We start from the raw sequence: 15,989 nt of genomic DNA on the forward strand, positions 1-15,989 counted from the left end.
AACCTCCTGGAAACCTCCTCTCTAACTTTACTCAGAATCAGAAAACTACTTCAAAGTCAACACTAGGGAGCCAGCCGATAACACTGCAATATTGCTTGCTCTTCTTCCCTCCAGGACCCTGTAACCACTGAGAATGAAAAGCTGAGGCTTAAAACAGAAAGTGCTCATCAAATACACACAGCTATCAGGGCCCAACATTGTGGTTCGTGCCTGTAACCTCAGTACTCAGAAGCCTGAGGCAGGAGTTCAAGGCCAGCCTGGGTACATAGTAAGACTGTCAAAAACAAAAACAAAAACAAAAAACAACCACAGCTATTCTCTAGAAGAAGGGGAAAATCACTCAGACAATGAATAGCATGTGGTAAGCAGGGAACATACCTATGTACATCTCCTATATTCTCTAAGGAAAGATGCCCAACCCTTTTGACACTATAACATGATCTTGCCATCTATAAAACTTGTTGGAATACATTCAAGCCTGTCCTGGGATAGATACACATGGCCCATAGGCTGCAAGTTGGACAGGATTATGCAAATCACCTCAATATTACTTAAACTGGATACAAAGAAAATGCTAAATAATCCTTGTTATATCATATTGTTTGGAGGATAAAGTAAAAAATTTTGTACATGGTACAAACAGGCACAATTATGAGGTCTCTGTTTTCCATGTGAGAGGTGTTGGATCCACAGATGCAGGTCAACTGTACTCACAGCCTCCATTCAGTTCTTGCCTGCTAAGCCAGTTCCTTCCCAATACCCAAATCATCAGAACCAGACCCAAGAGAAAGAAAACACACATGGCAAACAAAAGCTGGGGAAAGTAAGGCAAGCCCATTCCACAGAGCACAACTGGCCACTAGGCCAACATTTTAGTGGGCAATGGTGCTTTATTTTAGGCCAGCTCTATTAAAGGGACACATATATAAGTGCAGACTCTAATATAAAAGAAAGAACTACATGGTCATCTATTTGAGAAGTATCTAAATTACATTAGAGGGGCTTAGGTACCATAAGCTGGGAAACTAAGCAAAAAACACAATGAAGCTTCAGAATGACAGATTTCTTGCCTTTTTTTCCTGGAGGATTCTGAATCTGGTGGACCAGGTAAGGCTCAAGACGCCCCATCCCTGATATGCACACTAAGATGCACAACTACTTACTGAAGCCCAGGACACAGTCCAAGAAAGTCTAGCATCCATGTCTTAGCACTGAGATGCTGCCAGCATCACTGTATCCACCAGGCTATGCTGGCACTACAACTCTCCTCTGTCTAAAAAATCTTCTGGTCAGCCACATTTTCCTCCCATTTAGAGACAGATGTCTATCAGTAGCTGTCCTGGCCTTGTCCAAAACCCTACCTCAAAATTCTAATACACAATCAAAACAAATTATAACAGCACACTCATGAGTAATTTAAAAAATCTAAGCAGCATACACGATGAATCCCCTACATTACATCCTTAAGAATGCTGAAGTCTGTATAGTGTTATTTTTAATTTTTCTTATTTAAAAAACCCACGTATAGAAACTTCCTATCAGAAAATAACCCTGTAGGGACCCGCTGGGCCATGGAGATGCAGTTTCTCTATTTCTTAAACATTTTCTACCTAAGACAAGTCCCACCTCAAAGACTGTTCTATGAAAATGGCTGCAAGCCCAATCCAAAGCTTGGGGGGGAAATGTCACCAGGAATCAGGTGCTTTTCTTGGAAATGAAGGCAACACCCTATTCTTGTGCGCACCTCTCTCCTCAGAAGGCCCCCAAATACCTCAAAACCAAAATATAGATTAAAAAGAAAATTTCCCTTTATCAATAAATTATAATAATTTTTTAAAAAAACTTTAGACCCACATAAAATGTCCTAGATTATAAACATGCTTAATAATCACTTCAGTCATATTAGTTTATGATCATGTATAACAGTATACATACTTTCTGTAATTAAATTTGACTAAATAATACACATCCTGACTTCAGAAGTATATTTCTGCAGAGATATACATAAAAAGTGCTTCTGAGAATCCAAAAGGTAAGACATTACTAACAAACCTCAAAAATCTATAGAAAGAGATTATAAATAAAAAGACCAGAGGCAGGGGCTGGAGGGGTGGCTCAGCAGTTAAGAACACTGACTGCTCTTCCAGAGGACCCAGGTTTAATTCCCAGCACCCACATAGCAGCTCACAACTGTCTGTAACTCCAGTTCCAGGGGACCCAACACCCTTCCACAGGCAAAACAAATACCAATGCACATAAAAATAATTTTTAAAAAAGAACAGACAGAGGCAGAGCTACAGTGAGATATACCTGAAAATTTAAGAGCATGCTTATTTCCTCTTAGATATATCCTCAATAGTGGACTCTACTACTTTTCTACCTGGGTCTCTAATCTCTTAACACTTTGGAGCTCCTAGCACCAAAGCACTGGGGGGATGGGGGTGCGGTCACGGAGAGGTGATCCCAAGGTCTCCAAACATTCAGGTCGCACGTTTCCATCAGCAGAGGATGAACCTTCTCAGGCTGGCTTTCATGATGCTCTTTGGCCCTTCTCTTAAACTTAGTTGACACCAAATCCGTAGTCCACAGGTCCCCTCTCCACTAGTAGTGAATTACTCCCCTTTGCCAGCTCTCTTCTCTTCTTGTCCCGAGCCTGAGATCTATCTGATGCTCTTCCTGGGCCACATCATAAAGTTGTCACTACACTGTGTCATGTGAGCTGTTGACTCCAAGTTGGTCAGCAGCTGCCCTATTTGTTCAAATACCACCCCTGCCTGCCATTCAGTCACTTGCACCTATACCTTTGTCTCCTCCTCAAGCCTGTTCCCCTTCCAGCTCTGTAGAGGATTCTCCACTACGACACCTTCTCAGGAGATAATCTACCTAAGTGACAACCCTGTCTTGTCTTCCTAACCCACTGCAACCAAACATATCCAGGCCACTAGCTCCTTAGCCTCCATAAAGTAGCAGGAAAAAAAGCCTTGAATGACTTAAAAAACTGCAGCTCATTTCCCTGCAAACTGACAGCCCTTCTTCCATTCAAGATCTCTACCCTCACCCCAGCTTTTTTTAAATATATTTTTATGTGTTTGGGTATTTTGCCTGCAAGTATGTCTATGCACCACTTCCATGCCTTGCACCCATGGAGGACAGAAGAGGGCATCAGATCCCCTGGAACTGGAGTTACTGATGGTTGTAAGGTGCTGGGAATTAAACCTGGTACTGAGGAAGAGAAGCCAATGCTCTTAGCTGCTGAGACATGTCTCCACCCTACCCCCAAGCTGATTCTTGGTTGACCCCCAGCTTTTTTCATACACTACTTGACCTTCCTAAGAGCACTGGCTTCCCACCATTCCTACAAAAGCCAGTATCTTACTATCACCCTAGGGCAGGGGGGTGATAGAAAAAAACCAGGGAGGGGCTGGAGAGATGGCTCGGTGGCTAAGAGCACTGGTTGTTCTTCCAGAGGACCCAGGTTCAATTCCCAGCACCCACATGGCAGCTCACAACTGTCTGTAACTCCAGTTCCAGGGGACCTGACACCTTCATACCAATGCATATAAAGTAAAGTTAAATAAATTATTTTGATCTCTGTGAGTTCGAGGCCAGCCTGGTCTACAGATCGAGATCCAGGACAGGCACCAAAACTACACAGAGAAACCCTGTCTTGAAAAAAAACCAAACCAAAACCATAACAACAACAACAACAACAAAAAACAAAAACCAAAACAAAACCAAAGAACCTGGGGGTGGAATGACCCTTTCACAGGGGGTTGCCTAAGACCATTGGAAAACACAGATATTTACATTATGGTTCACAACAGTAGCAAAATTACAGTCAGGAAGTAGCAACAAAAATAATTTTATGGTTGGGGGTTACCACAGCATGAGGAACTGTATTAAAGGGTCAAGTATTAGGAAGGTTGAGAACCACTGACCTAGGGTCTCTGTGACATCACCTTCAAATCTCCTTGCCTTGGTGAGTCCATCTCCAACGGTTCAACCTAAGAAGGTCTTTGCATCATCTTAATTACTGCATGGTACACAGGCCGATGGGATTTTCTAATTGTTTTCCACTGAAGAGCAAGCTTGCCTTCCTTCACAAGTCCCCTCTAGGGCTCCTCCCAAACCTGGGCCAACAGTAGGGCACAGCAAACATAACAAAAGAACCAAACAAATAACTGCATATCTTTCTATTCTCTACACCAGACAGAAATGCTGAAGCCTTGTGGGAAGAGAGAAGAGTCCCTTGCCCGTAGCTATGAAGCTTCAGTTGCCCCATGAAGAACTTAACTTTGCATCAGTGTCCCCTACCCTGAAGTGTTTGGAAGCAAAGTCCATCAGCTCCTAAAAATTACCTCTTGTGCTGGTTAGTTTCTGTCAGCTTGACACAGCTCAGGTCATTTGGAAAAAAGGGAACCTCAGTTGAGAAAATGCCTCTATAAGAGAGGCCTGTGGGCCAGTCTGTGGGGCATTTTCTTAATTAATGATTGATATGGGAGGGTCCAGCCCAATGTGGGTGATGCCACCCTTGGGCAGGTGGATCCGAGTTGTAGTTTTAAAAGGCACACTGAGCAAGCAGCAACATTCTTCCGTGGGCTTTGTTTCCATTGCTGACTCCAGGTTCCTGCCTTAAGTCTTGGCTTCTCTCAATAATGGACAGTGATGTGGAAGTGTGGGCCAAATAAAACCTTTACTCCTCTGCTGTGGGATGTTCTGTATGGCAAATGTGTTGCTAATTAGTCAATAAATAAAACACTGATTGGCCATTGGCTAGGCAGGAAGTGTAGGCGGGACAAGGAGGAGAATAAAGCTGGGAAGTGGAAGGCTGAGTCAGAGAGACACTGCCAGCCGCCACGATGAGGAACAGCATGTGAAGATGCCGGTAAGCCACGAGCCATGTGGCAATGTATACATTTATAAAAATGGATTAATTTAAGCTGTAAGAACAGTTAGCAAGAAGCCTGCCACGGCCATACAGTTTGTAACCAATATAAGTCTCTGTGTTTACTTGGTTGGGTCTGACGGCTGTGGGACTGGCAGGTGATAGAGATTTGTCCTGACTGTGGGCCAGGCAGGAAAACACTACCTACACTCCTCAAGCTGCTTTTGGTCCTTTATTACAGAAATAAAACACCAAACTAAAACAACTCTTAAAAGTATAATCCTCCCACCCCCAGTTCCTCCAGAAAGGGAAGGTCATTAGTTCAAGGCATCATATTTTCCTTTTTCAATGTAGCATATCTCGTTTTTCATATCAATGTTTCCTTGCCATGTGAAAATCTGTGCAATTTAAGACATCAGATACAAAGGAGAAAATTCAAGAAAATCACAGAAACACAGTCAAGGAACTGCAAACAAACTGTGTAAGCATAAGCTAAGGACGCCATTCCCAGGAACTCAGGGCTGCTAAAACATCTGGATATGATGAAAAACTTCACAAAAAGGAAACTATATGGCCATGAACAAGTCAGACTCCCTCAGAACCTCAATTTCCTCACCATCAAATGGGACCTGTTAATGATGCCTCTCAAGAAGCCATCGCAGGCATAAAGTAAGTACACACTGAAAAAGATGCCATGTAGCCTGTGCCTTGACCCTTTACTAGTCCCACCTCCAATGCTCCACTGAAGACTTTTCCCAGATGCTCATGGGCACATGGCCTGACATGGCATGGCCTACCCTGTGCCGCCAGAATAAACAGTACAGACAAAGGACTCAGTTTACTTCCCAAAGGCATCTATTAAAGTTCACATGTGCCTTTATAAGAAAGGTGCCCTGAGTGGGCACTACAGCTTTTGTAGACAAAAATGCTTCCTTAGTTTACTGTGATTTTGAGGGGGCCAAGGGAAACAGGGTTGACTGAATTCCTCCAAGATTCCAGAAAATAAACAAAAGAACGAGACATACTGCTGCTGCTCCTCCTGACCATTCTTCAAAGCAGGGGTTCCCAACAGGGACAGCTGTATCCCAACGAACATACTCTGTCAGCACCTGGAGATACTAGTTGTAATAACCAGGACAGAGGAAGGGTCATGGGTAGTGGCTAGGGTTACTGTCAAACATTACCAAGGTTCCAGGTGGCCCTGTAATAGAACACTGGTCACTGCAGTGGCTGAAAGGAGCTCTGCTGTAGTCCTGAAGGGAAAAGGCAAGGCCCTCTGCCTAGTCCCTCTGTGAAACCCTTGGCCACTACACCTAGCAAGTTTAGGTCTCCAAAGTAGCAGCCAAGGCTGGCAGAGGGACCTGTAGTACAGGGATTCTGTCACTCTGGAGAGGGGAGGACAAGAAGCCAGAGAAAAATTGAAAGAGGAAAGCAAAGAAGACATTAGATAAGGGATTCCCTGTGTATAAAACGTAGAGCACCATGAAAAAGAAAATGTTCTCAATGAAGTCTAAATGCGTGCCTGGTTACCAAGCAGGTACAGGCATGACAGCTGGCCTTGGAGTTCATGGCATTATCTCCTCAGGGAGGACTAAGAACAACACATGAGAGAGGCCAGGCAGTGTACTGCTCCCATAACCCTGGACAACCCTGGCAACCAAAGCTACTCAAAGGAAGGAAGAGAGGGGATTATCAAAAGAACAAAGAACAGAAAATCATGGGTGGTTTTGAAAACAGCAGGTTTTACTGCTTTAAAAAAAAAAAAGGAAAGACAAGTGTTAACAGTGATAGCCTCTTCCCAGGATGCCTCACTGTTCCCATTTTCTGACTGTACACTAAAAGGAGAAAAGGCCTCAACACTTGCTTTCCCAGAGCTCAGCACATCGCACGCTGTAAATGCTGTCATTTTCTTAGTTCTGACATATACTAAGGTTACAGAAGATCTTACAAGGGGAAAAAAGATAAACAACATTCCGGAATTCTTTGTACTAATAGTTCAAAATTAGTTTTTCCAAGGCCAAAAGACAACTTTCTAGAAAGCATGGTCAGTTTTTGGCTAAGACTTGTCAATCATTACTGCAGAAGGATATGGAAGTATGGAAGGCTCACTGTTACCAACAAACACAAGGAAGGAAGAAGAGAAGTGGCTGCCCAGGGGTTGACCAGCCACCACCTGCATACGATGTATCTTAGTGATACTCAGAATTTTGCAAAAGTAAATTCACATACATGATCCCATCAACAAAAAAGAATCTGGGAAGAGCAGCTAAATCAACCTTCCCTATCCATCTTGTTGCTAGCTCAACACAGAAAATGTAAAGCTCACTGTGCTCTTCAGTCATGTGGGTTATGTTCCTATCACTAATGGCATACTCTCAGTTACAGTTCTTCACTGTAAGCACCATAAAATCCATATGCCAAAGCACCCACCAAGACCCGAAGCATAGAAAACCAAGGGTAACTTACCATATTTGGCACATTGGTGACTGAAGTATTCTTGATATCTGTAGGAAAAGCAGGCAAACTATTGACCATGCTCTGTTTGCTGGATAACTGGGGGTTCACTCCAGTGGCTCCCATCTGCTGCCCTCCAGTTTGACTAAATGGTTGTCCAAATGGACTTGTGTTACCAGTCATTCCCATCTGAAACAAAAACAGGAACAATCATCTGTCATGACACAATCATCCATGAAAAAAAAAAAAAAACTTTAGAAATGCTTGTCTGACCCACTGGATGCCAAGGTGTAAATCTCCTGCGACCCCTCCCGCCACTTATAAATAAAAACCGCATTATCAGAGTTCACTCTTAAAATTGTGAAAAGACGAATTCATTCAAAAAGTTAATGCTACAAACAGAAAGCTAACTAAGTGGCCTTAAACGACTAGATCGTCCCTGTCCTAATCACCACCCCAGAAGAGGCAGCACCTTTTTCCTCCCCATTGGCCAAAGCCCTGTCCAGCACCAGCAAGTCCTACACAGCAAAGGCCTTGAGTTGATGACCATGGGGGCTTCTTCAGCTCATCTTTACTCCCTAAGTGCTTTGTTTCTCTCAGGTTCCTCATCACATTTTAACTAAGTTTCAACTAGTTTAAAATGCAAAGTAGGAACACTAGCAATGAAAGGATAAAATATGTGGGCTCTGCATAAAAATGATGCAGCAAGGCACGTGAGTGGGGGGGGGGGTGAGAAGTGAAGCACACTAACTGCCAACTGCACAACAGTAGAGACTCTATCACCCTTTATTACACATGCTCAATGTTTTTTCTTTTAAACTATGGTGAAATAAAACCAACTATCTGGTAGATTAAGGCAAGGTCAAGAAGGAGGGACTCCCACCTCTGCCTCCAGAGGCCAGCCATACACAGTGCTGGGCCAGTTTCCTCAGGTCTAATTAGCTCCAAACTCTTTGAGTATATGTGGGAGTCTCCAAAATAGTGCCCAAGTAAGTAGTACCCAGTCCCTTGAGGAGGAATAAAGAGGCAGGGTGTTCAAGTTGCCTGCCTCTTTTTCACAGAGCTAAAACATTTTCCCTGCCATCTACTGCTTGCTCTGCATGTCTGGCATCACAGTCTGATGTTTGGACTGGGAGGAACAATCTTGATCAGGGAAGACCTCCAAGGGCCAAAGTTCCATTCAAGAAATTACAACTAGGCTGGGGTGCTGTAGAATAATCCTGTACACTGTGAAAATGTGTTGCTCTCATTGTTAATATAAAGCGGATTGGCCAGTAGCCAGGCGGAAAGTATAGGCGGGACAACCAGACTAAGAGGATGCTGGGGAGGAAGAAGGACAGAGTCACAGGAGTCTAGGAGGTCTCAGGCAGATGCAGAAAGAAACAAGGTGAATGTGCTGTACTGAGAAAAGGTATCAAGCCACGTGGCAAAGCATAGATAAGAAATATGGGTTAATTTAAAATGTAAGAGTTAGCTAGTAACAAGCCTGAGCTATTGGCTGAGCATTTACAATTAATATTAAGCTTCTGTGTTATCCCAACTTGGGAAGCAGCTGTCAAAATACAGAAAAACTCCACCTACACTGGAGATATAGCTCAGTGGAAGATAGTTTCACTAAATGTTCTACACCACAGGTTTCATTCTCAGCAACAAGCACTGGCTAAGTTCTACCTAAGAAATCACTATCAGTCTCAGCTGGTAACTGTCATGTAGGTAAGCTCACTCTGTATAATGTATATTCCTTCTGTGGACATCAATCTGTCTGCTTCCAAGGGCACTAGATCATTTCATTTCTTTTAACTCTAAAAGTCTAGATTGCCAACAAATCCACATGCAACACAACTAACTCCAAATGATGTCAATAATGCCTATATGTCAAAGGGGCAGAGAGGGGGAGCTTGCTATATGCACCTGAGCTTTCTCACCTTTCTGAAAATGCAACTAGAAACTCAGAAAAACAAACAGAATTATCTGTTCTCAGAAAGAAACACACTAGGTTAATTCAAGTAGCAACCACTACTCTGAATTTATTTTATTACATAAACTCAGGCCATTATAGGCTTGGTGGAAAAGTGCTTTACCAGCTGACCATCTCACTGACTCTGAAATACTTTTCTTAAGGACCTAGAATTTGAAAAACAGCAACAAAAACTCACAGAAGTAAAACTTCTAATTTCTAAATTTCTCACCAAACATTTCTGAGCACATTATTTCATTCACCCCACACACAATCAATCCACCCTCACTGTCACCAGTATTTACCCGTGTCTGCTTTGAGCCAAGCCCAGTTGAGGATGTATAGAGAGTTTTCCTACTCACCAAGGAACTTTGCTCCTTATATACTTGAACTTGACAAACATTAAAAAAAAAAAAAAAACAAAAAAAAAACAACAACGTTGGCTGGAAGCTTCCAGCTTAATTAGAATACAGCAGCAAGAATAATTAGCACCAAGAACCAAAGTAGGTAGCATGCAGGGTATGGGAAAGGGCCAGTGCCAGCATATGCCCCTAAACTGAAGAAAGAGACCACAAGTACCAGAACAATAAACTTCCCCAAAGGCTCTCTATGATTCTGAAAGTATGCCTGACCTATTCTTTTTTTTTTTAAAAAAAAAATCTGTTTCTGAAACTACAAACATTCCTGACATTATTTCAAAAATCACCTTGCCACAGTGAAAATGAGGTGTGTATCTGGTCAGATAGGTTAGTTTGCCTGATTAGACTCTGGCACTTTCTAACTGGATGATTTTAAGGGGTAATACTGTGTTTTGAAACATTCTCATAGGTTTCTTTAGAAAATTTCTTCCTCCCTCTCTACTCCAATTACCCCATCCCCTTTCTTCAATTTTAAATTACTAAGATATAGTTTTGCTGGGCAGTGGTAGCACATGCCTTTAATCCCAGCACTCAGGAGGCAGAGCCAGGCGGATCTCTGTGAGTTTGAGGCCAGCCTGATCTACAGAGTGAATTTCAGGACAGCCAGAGCTACACAGAGAAACCCTGTCTCAAAATAACAACAACAACAAAAAGATATTGTTTTGCTGTGTTTGTTGCCTAGGCTAGCTTTGAACTCATGATCCTCCCATCTCAGCCTTGTGTATTATTAACATACTCAGCTTTCTTTAGGAAATTTCTTGGCATCTTTTCTCCTAGGCAAGCTGACCATTTCAGCATGGCTTTAATTCCCAAAGGAAATCATGGGCAAAGTCTAAGGTCATAGACAGCATATTGCAGACATCCAGCTCAAAGGAACTTACTACACATTTTAAAAGTTAGGGGCAAAAGTCCCATTCTGAGCCTATAACAAAAAGAAATGCAGACTAACTAAGGAGGCCCAAACTTGAGTATATGGCACCATGCCCATTTCCAGCACTAGCCCATTCGCAGTCAGATCAGAGCTAGTAGTTAAGTTTTAAGGCCAAAGAAGTAGACCTAAGTCTCCAAAGGGTCACCAAGTTCATCTCAAGTGGCTTGTCTCATCTTAAAAGGAGTGACATATTAGGTAGAAATCAATGGCCTCAGCTACAGATTTAGGGAAAAGCCATTCACTTTTAGAATATCTATCTAGATTTCTGGATTCCCAATTCTGTATCTATTCTTCACTGATCAAAATAATTATCTATGGCCCCCAAGACTAGGCTAATACACTGCTTAGCACCAGTGCACACAATCAAACAATAAAATTGTCTAAATCCAATCAGTAATCAAACCTACTTAGTCTTTTTAATTTCCTAACAGTTACTTGTTAATAACCCAATAAACTTAGCTTTATTCTCAACTGAAGCTTATCAGATTTAGTTTAAATCTGCTACTGAAACTCTTGAGTATAACCCAAAGCAAAAAAGGAACTGTCAGTTATGGTGAAATTTTTTGGAACAAAATAAACTGTAGAATGTTGATATTCTCCTCAATTACCAGTAGCCCACACAGTAAAATGTATTTTTACTCTGTCTTTCCAAACAAGCTCCTAGTACTTAATTCAAGTCAATCTCAGAAAACAGAAAAGTACAGTAGGAGTCAAAAACAAAACAACAAAAACTCTCCTAAAGTGGAATCTATTAAATAATGCTTCACAGCTCTATGCACTTGCCATGAAAAAGCACTGTGATCATGTATGCCAGTTGCTCATTCAAGAATCCGCTTATCTGGTAATGTCTTTCTTTACTAAGAGAATAAAAAATATGTAAACTGCAGCTCCCATGAGTGAAAAATGTGCACAACAGATAAGGTAAGAAACTCAAGTGCTAGATCTGAGCCTGCACAGCCAAGGTAGGAGATCCCATGAGGGAAGGGCCTATAGGCCAAGAAGAAACCCATGCAAGCTTTGTTCACTGACACAAGGGCACTTGTGGCAACCTGGCAATTATCCAGCAAATCAGCCAGAAGCTGCTCAGGTCCTAGGCTGCACAACCATAATCAACTGACAGACTTCAACACAATGGAAGAAAGGATGGGCTATCCTTCTTCTACACTGACAGATACATCATAGACAGATGATGGAAGGCACAGAGCACTGTTCAACTCCACAGAGTTATCTGCCACAATAGTACTTAGGCCAATTCATGCTGAGTCTGTCTGGAGCACAAAACCAGGAGATCTTGCTTCTCTCAAACACTTGTCTCACACTGAAGGTGCTTAGTGTTTGGGGAGGGAACTAAATAAATGATCACTCCAAGATATCACCACTTTAAGAGTCCCCCCAGAACAAAAGCATCTGTCAGCCCTGGAGAAAGCAAGTCACTGAAGCTAGAGCACAACAGCATAGCATGATGGGGGGGGGGGGGACCGGGACTCAGAGAAGCCGCTGCCCTCTTTCTATCTTCTAAACTTTGGGGGTGGGGTGGGGGCTGGTCAAGTGCTGATCACACAAGCATTGAGGATTTCTGAGTTCAGATCCTCAGCACTGATGTAAAAGCTGGGCACAGTGACATGTGTCTATAAGTCACACCTACACCAACACATACATATGCCATGCACACAAACAAATAATAATAAACAGTATAAAATAATATACTTTTAAGGTTCTTAGTTACTAGATAGTCAACTGGCAGTTCACCTGGTCATGCTAAAAACGTTGATTTTTACAGTATGGCAGTTTTGTGTTTGATCACAACACAGATAGGAGAACAGTCTGGCCATAAAGCAAATTCTCTCTGCTATATTTCCTATGCCAGCAAACCTTGGCTTTGGTGCAAGACCCCATTATGTCCTAACCTAGAGACACACCTCCCCGCAAAAAAAAACAAACGAATCTGGGCACCGGAATACTAACCCATTAGCCTCAGTGAGCACCTCTGGTTGCAAAAAGCCTCTTCAGTTTGCTTCAATGGGGGAACAACAACTTATAATGATATAACAGCTATTAATTATTATTAAAACAAACTCTGGGCTCCAAAAGAGCACAAAGATTCTCTCTCCACTGCAGTAACCAAGAGAGCATCCTAACTGTTCACCTTCCTCTCCTAACTCATCTAGTAAGATCTGTATCAAAAAGATAATAAACATATGTCTTACCAATTAAAAAGGTAAGACACAGAAATCCAAAAACTAAGGTTTAAGGTGCAATGGCCCTGATATTGAAAAGTCAGTGAGTCGAAGGCACTGGTGGGTCACTGAAAAGGGCAAGCTTTTACAGCAGTGGTATGCCACAGATCTACCTTCTTGCTTCCCTGTAGGGTGAGAACCAGAGAAGCATTTTCTCCACACTGAGGCCACACCAGTGGTAGCTCTTCTCCCAAAGAACAGTCCACAGTCCACTGGGCTGAAACAATGGGCAGAGACAACTTGCATCATCAGTAGGGACAGGACAGAGGAGTTTAGTTTAAAATATTAACACCTGGCACATGCATACGTGTGTGTGGAAAAGATACATTATTAGATTTTCAAAAGAGGTCCATTAGGATTCCTAAGCTCCTAAGAATGAATATTGCTTGCCCATGAGAAAATGAATTGAAGCTACTGCAATACTCAGAGAATAAGTAACTTGTCCCTGACCTCAAAGAACCCTATGCTTCACGTAAGACTTTTACCGTATACAGCTAACCATTCACGAAGTCAATCATTCATCAACAAATGCATACAACAGGAACATTCAGGTGACCACAGTCGATTTTCATCTCCAGATGACTAATCAAATACTCAAAGGATGGTCCAACTCCAATGAAATGCCAGATAGATATGACCAAAGCTACACATCTTAATGGGACAGGCTATATGACCAGCAGGAGGAAGGGGAAGACAAGCAGACATATGCTGCCATGCAGGAGCTCACAGGGACTCAGCAGGGCCATGGGGAATGGTTCTGGTGACAAGTGGTAAGTTTGATATGATTTCAGTAAGACCACAAGTTATTATTTCAAAAGTAGACTTTAGTTTTCCTCATACTTTTATATAAATTTAAAACCACATAGCATAGCATGTGGAGGAAGGAAGTGAGACCAGAAAACATACAGAAAAACCAAGTATGACTTTCAGCAATAAGCTACCTATCACTTCATACACAAGCAAAGGGCTGCCTAGAAAGCTCAGGAACATCAGAGATCAGCTCAAGACCTCACTCTAAGTGCCATATGTTCAGTCCAGAGACACTGTCCTACACCATGAGGACTGTTATTTCCCCATTGCATAGAACTATGTCCTCTAAGTACACCAGACTAAAATGATTACCACTGGACAGACACTGGCTCTGTCCACAAAGACCTGGCAAACTATAGTCAGTGGGACAATGGCAGTTTAATGCTTGATGTAAGGGCACAACAAATATGAGCACACTCCCACAAATAAGATGCCATTTACAGAGGCAGTAATTTCTTATAGCCAAGCCTGTGGGCTTTGGGGTATTAGCTTGGTCTGAATGGTGGCTCTGCCACTTGCTATCTGTGTGACCTTTCTTGGGCAATTTACTTAAGTCTCTCTATGCTTTGGTATACAATGGAAATGAAAATACCTCCTTCTAAATGCTGTGTGAGAATTTAAAAAAAAAAAATCACATTCATGAAGAATTCCAAATTGGAGCTGCCATACAGAAAATACATGAATGTTGGCTACTTATACTCCCATGATTATCCTGAGGCTTTGGGGTCAAATTACACTAAATATGGCTTCTTTCCAATGTTTGCCTACAATAATAATGAAATAAAGGAGCGGAGTTTTGAGAATGTCAAGCGATTGGGAGCAGCTTCCATACAATTTGGCAGCAAGAGGACAGCTGGGTTCACTGCATCTAACAGGGAGACATGTCCTGAGAACCATGAAAACACTAGGATGAGAGCACTCTTTGGGCTCACTACCTATACAAACACTATGAAGAGACAATTGCTTTCAAACAATTCCAGACAATCACAAATATTTTCAACTTAAAAACTTTGTTCATTCCAACTTAAAACATATTAAGAAGCAATTGGGCATGGTGGTCTACACCTATGGTCCCAGTACCTGGGAAGCTGAGGCAGGAGAATCAGACTAGGCTATATAGGAAGATTGTCTTAAGAAAAATAAAGAATTAGAATATGCTAGCATAATGCACACTAGCTGAAATTTGAACCAGAACAAAACCACTCATGAATGAAGAAACCAAGGTGCCTCCTGCTCGCATGTGGGCCACAAAGGAACTGCTCCACTTGGTGCATCTTCGGTTAGTTAGGCGGACACTTTCAACCTTTCTCTATGCAGTGGAATACAACCACACATCTACGTAAGTTTTATGAAAACAATATGGTTCAGCTGAGTGAGGTGGGGCACACCTTTAATCCCAGCACTCTGGAGGCAGAGGCAGGCGGATCTCTGAGTTTGAGGTCAGCCTGGACTACACAGCGAGTTCCAAGACAGCCAGAGCTACATAGAGAAACCTTGTCTGGAAAAACCAAACCAAACCAAGAAACAACAACAAAAATATGATTCCATATATATGAAACAAAAAATTGTAAATAATTTAAGGATCAAAAACTATTCATTTCTAATGGAAAGAAGAACCATTATTAAACTAGACTACGGCTACATCATTTGTAAAGTCAAAGCATTTCTCTCTTGGCAACCCACCACTACTGGAAAAAAGCCAAGAAGAGCAGTTTTCATGGAAAGGCACGGCTGTATTCAGTCGGCAGCTATCACCCACTTGCTCCTGGAATCATTCCAGCACCACAACTTGATGAATGGAAAGTTAAGGGACATATACCATTAATGACAATGCCATAGGCAGCAAGCACACTGACCAACCAGAGCTCACCTGGGAAGCAGAATTAGGTGAGCTGGCATGGGCAGGTAACAGTTACATCCTGGTAGCACTGAGGAAGACAGACTCAGACCTCAACACTTACTGTCAATAGTAAATCCTAGTTCAAAAGTATTTAGAACATTTCTCATGTTTTCCTTGGGTATGACTTCTATTAAGGCACCATGACAGGGCAGTAAGAACTCTAGGCCTGGAATACTAGAATTTTTTTGAATGAAGCCAATACTCCAATACCGGTGCTATGCCTCAGCAGGCCATGACCTTTGGAGACATCATCTCTTCAGGATGCAATCTATGTTTATTCATAACCAAAACACTGGGCTGGAAGCAGTTGGCAATTTGTTTCTAATCCTGCTCCTAACTGACCACATGGCAGGGACAAACCTCTTGCCTCCAGCCTAATTTTTTCATGCAAAAAAC

General features: G+C 42.2%; 1 protein-coding gene across 1 annotated transcript in view; it reads right to left on the reverse strand.

Moving 5' to 3' along the window:
- The window catches only part of Crebbp (CREB binding protein), a 141,728-nt gene that overhangs the window by 67,789 nt on the left and 57,950 nt on the right, over positions 1–15,989 (reverse strand). Inside the window, 1 exon segment of the mRNA XM_052759244.1 lies at positions 7,352–7,528. Coding sequence (XP_052615204.1) covers positions 7,352–7,528 — 177 coding nt within the window.

Source organism: Peromyscus californicus, unplaced genomic scaffold (genome assembly GCF_007827085.1).
Source record: "Peromyscus californicus insignis strain IS unplaced genomic scaffold, ASM782708v3 Scaffold_3__1_contigs__length_106647218, whole genome shotgun sequence".
In the NCBI taxonomy this organism is placed as follows: Eukaryota; Metazoa; Chordata; class Mammalia; order Rodentia; family Cricetidae; genus Peromyscus; species Peromyscus californicus.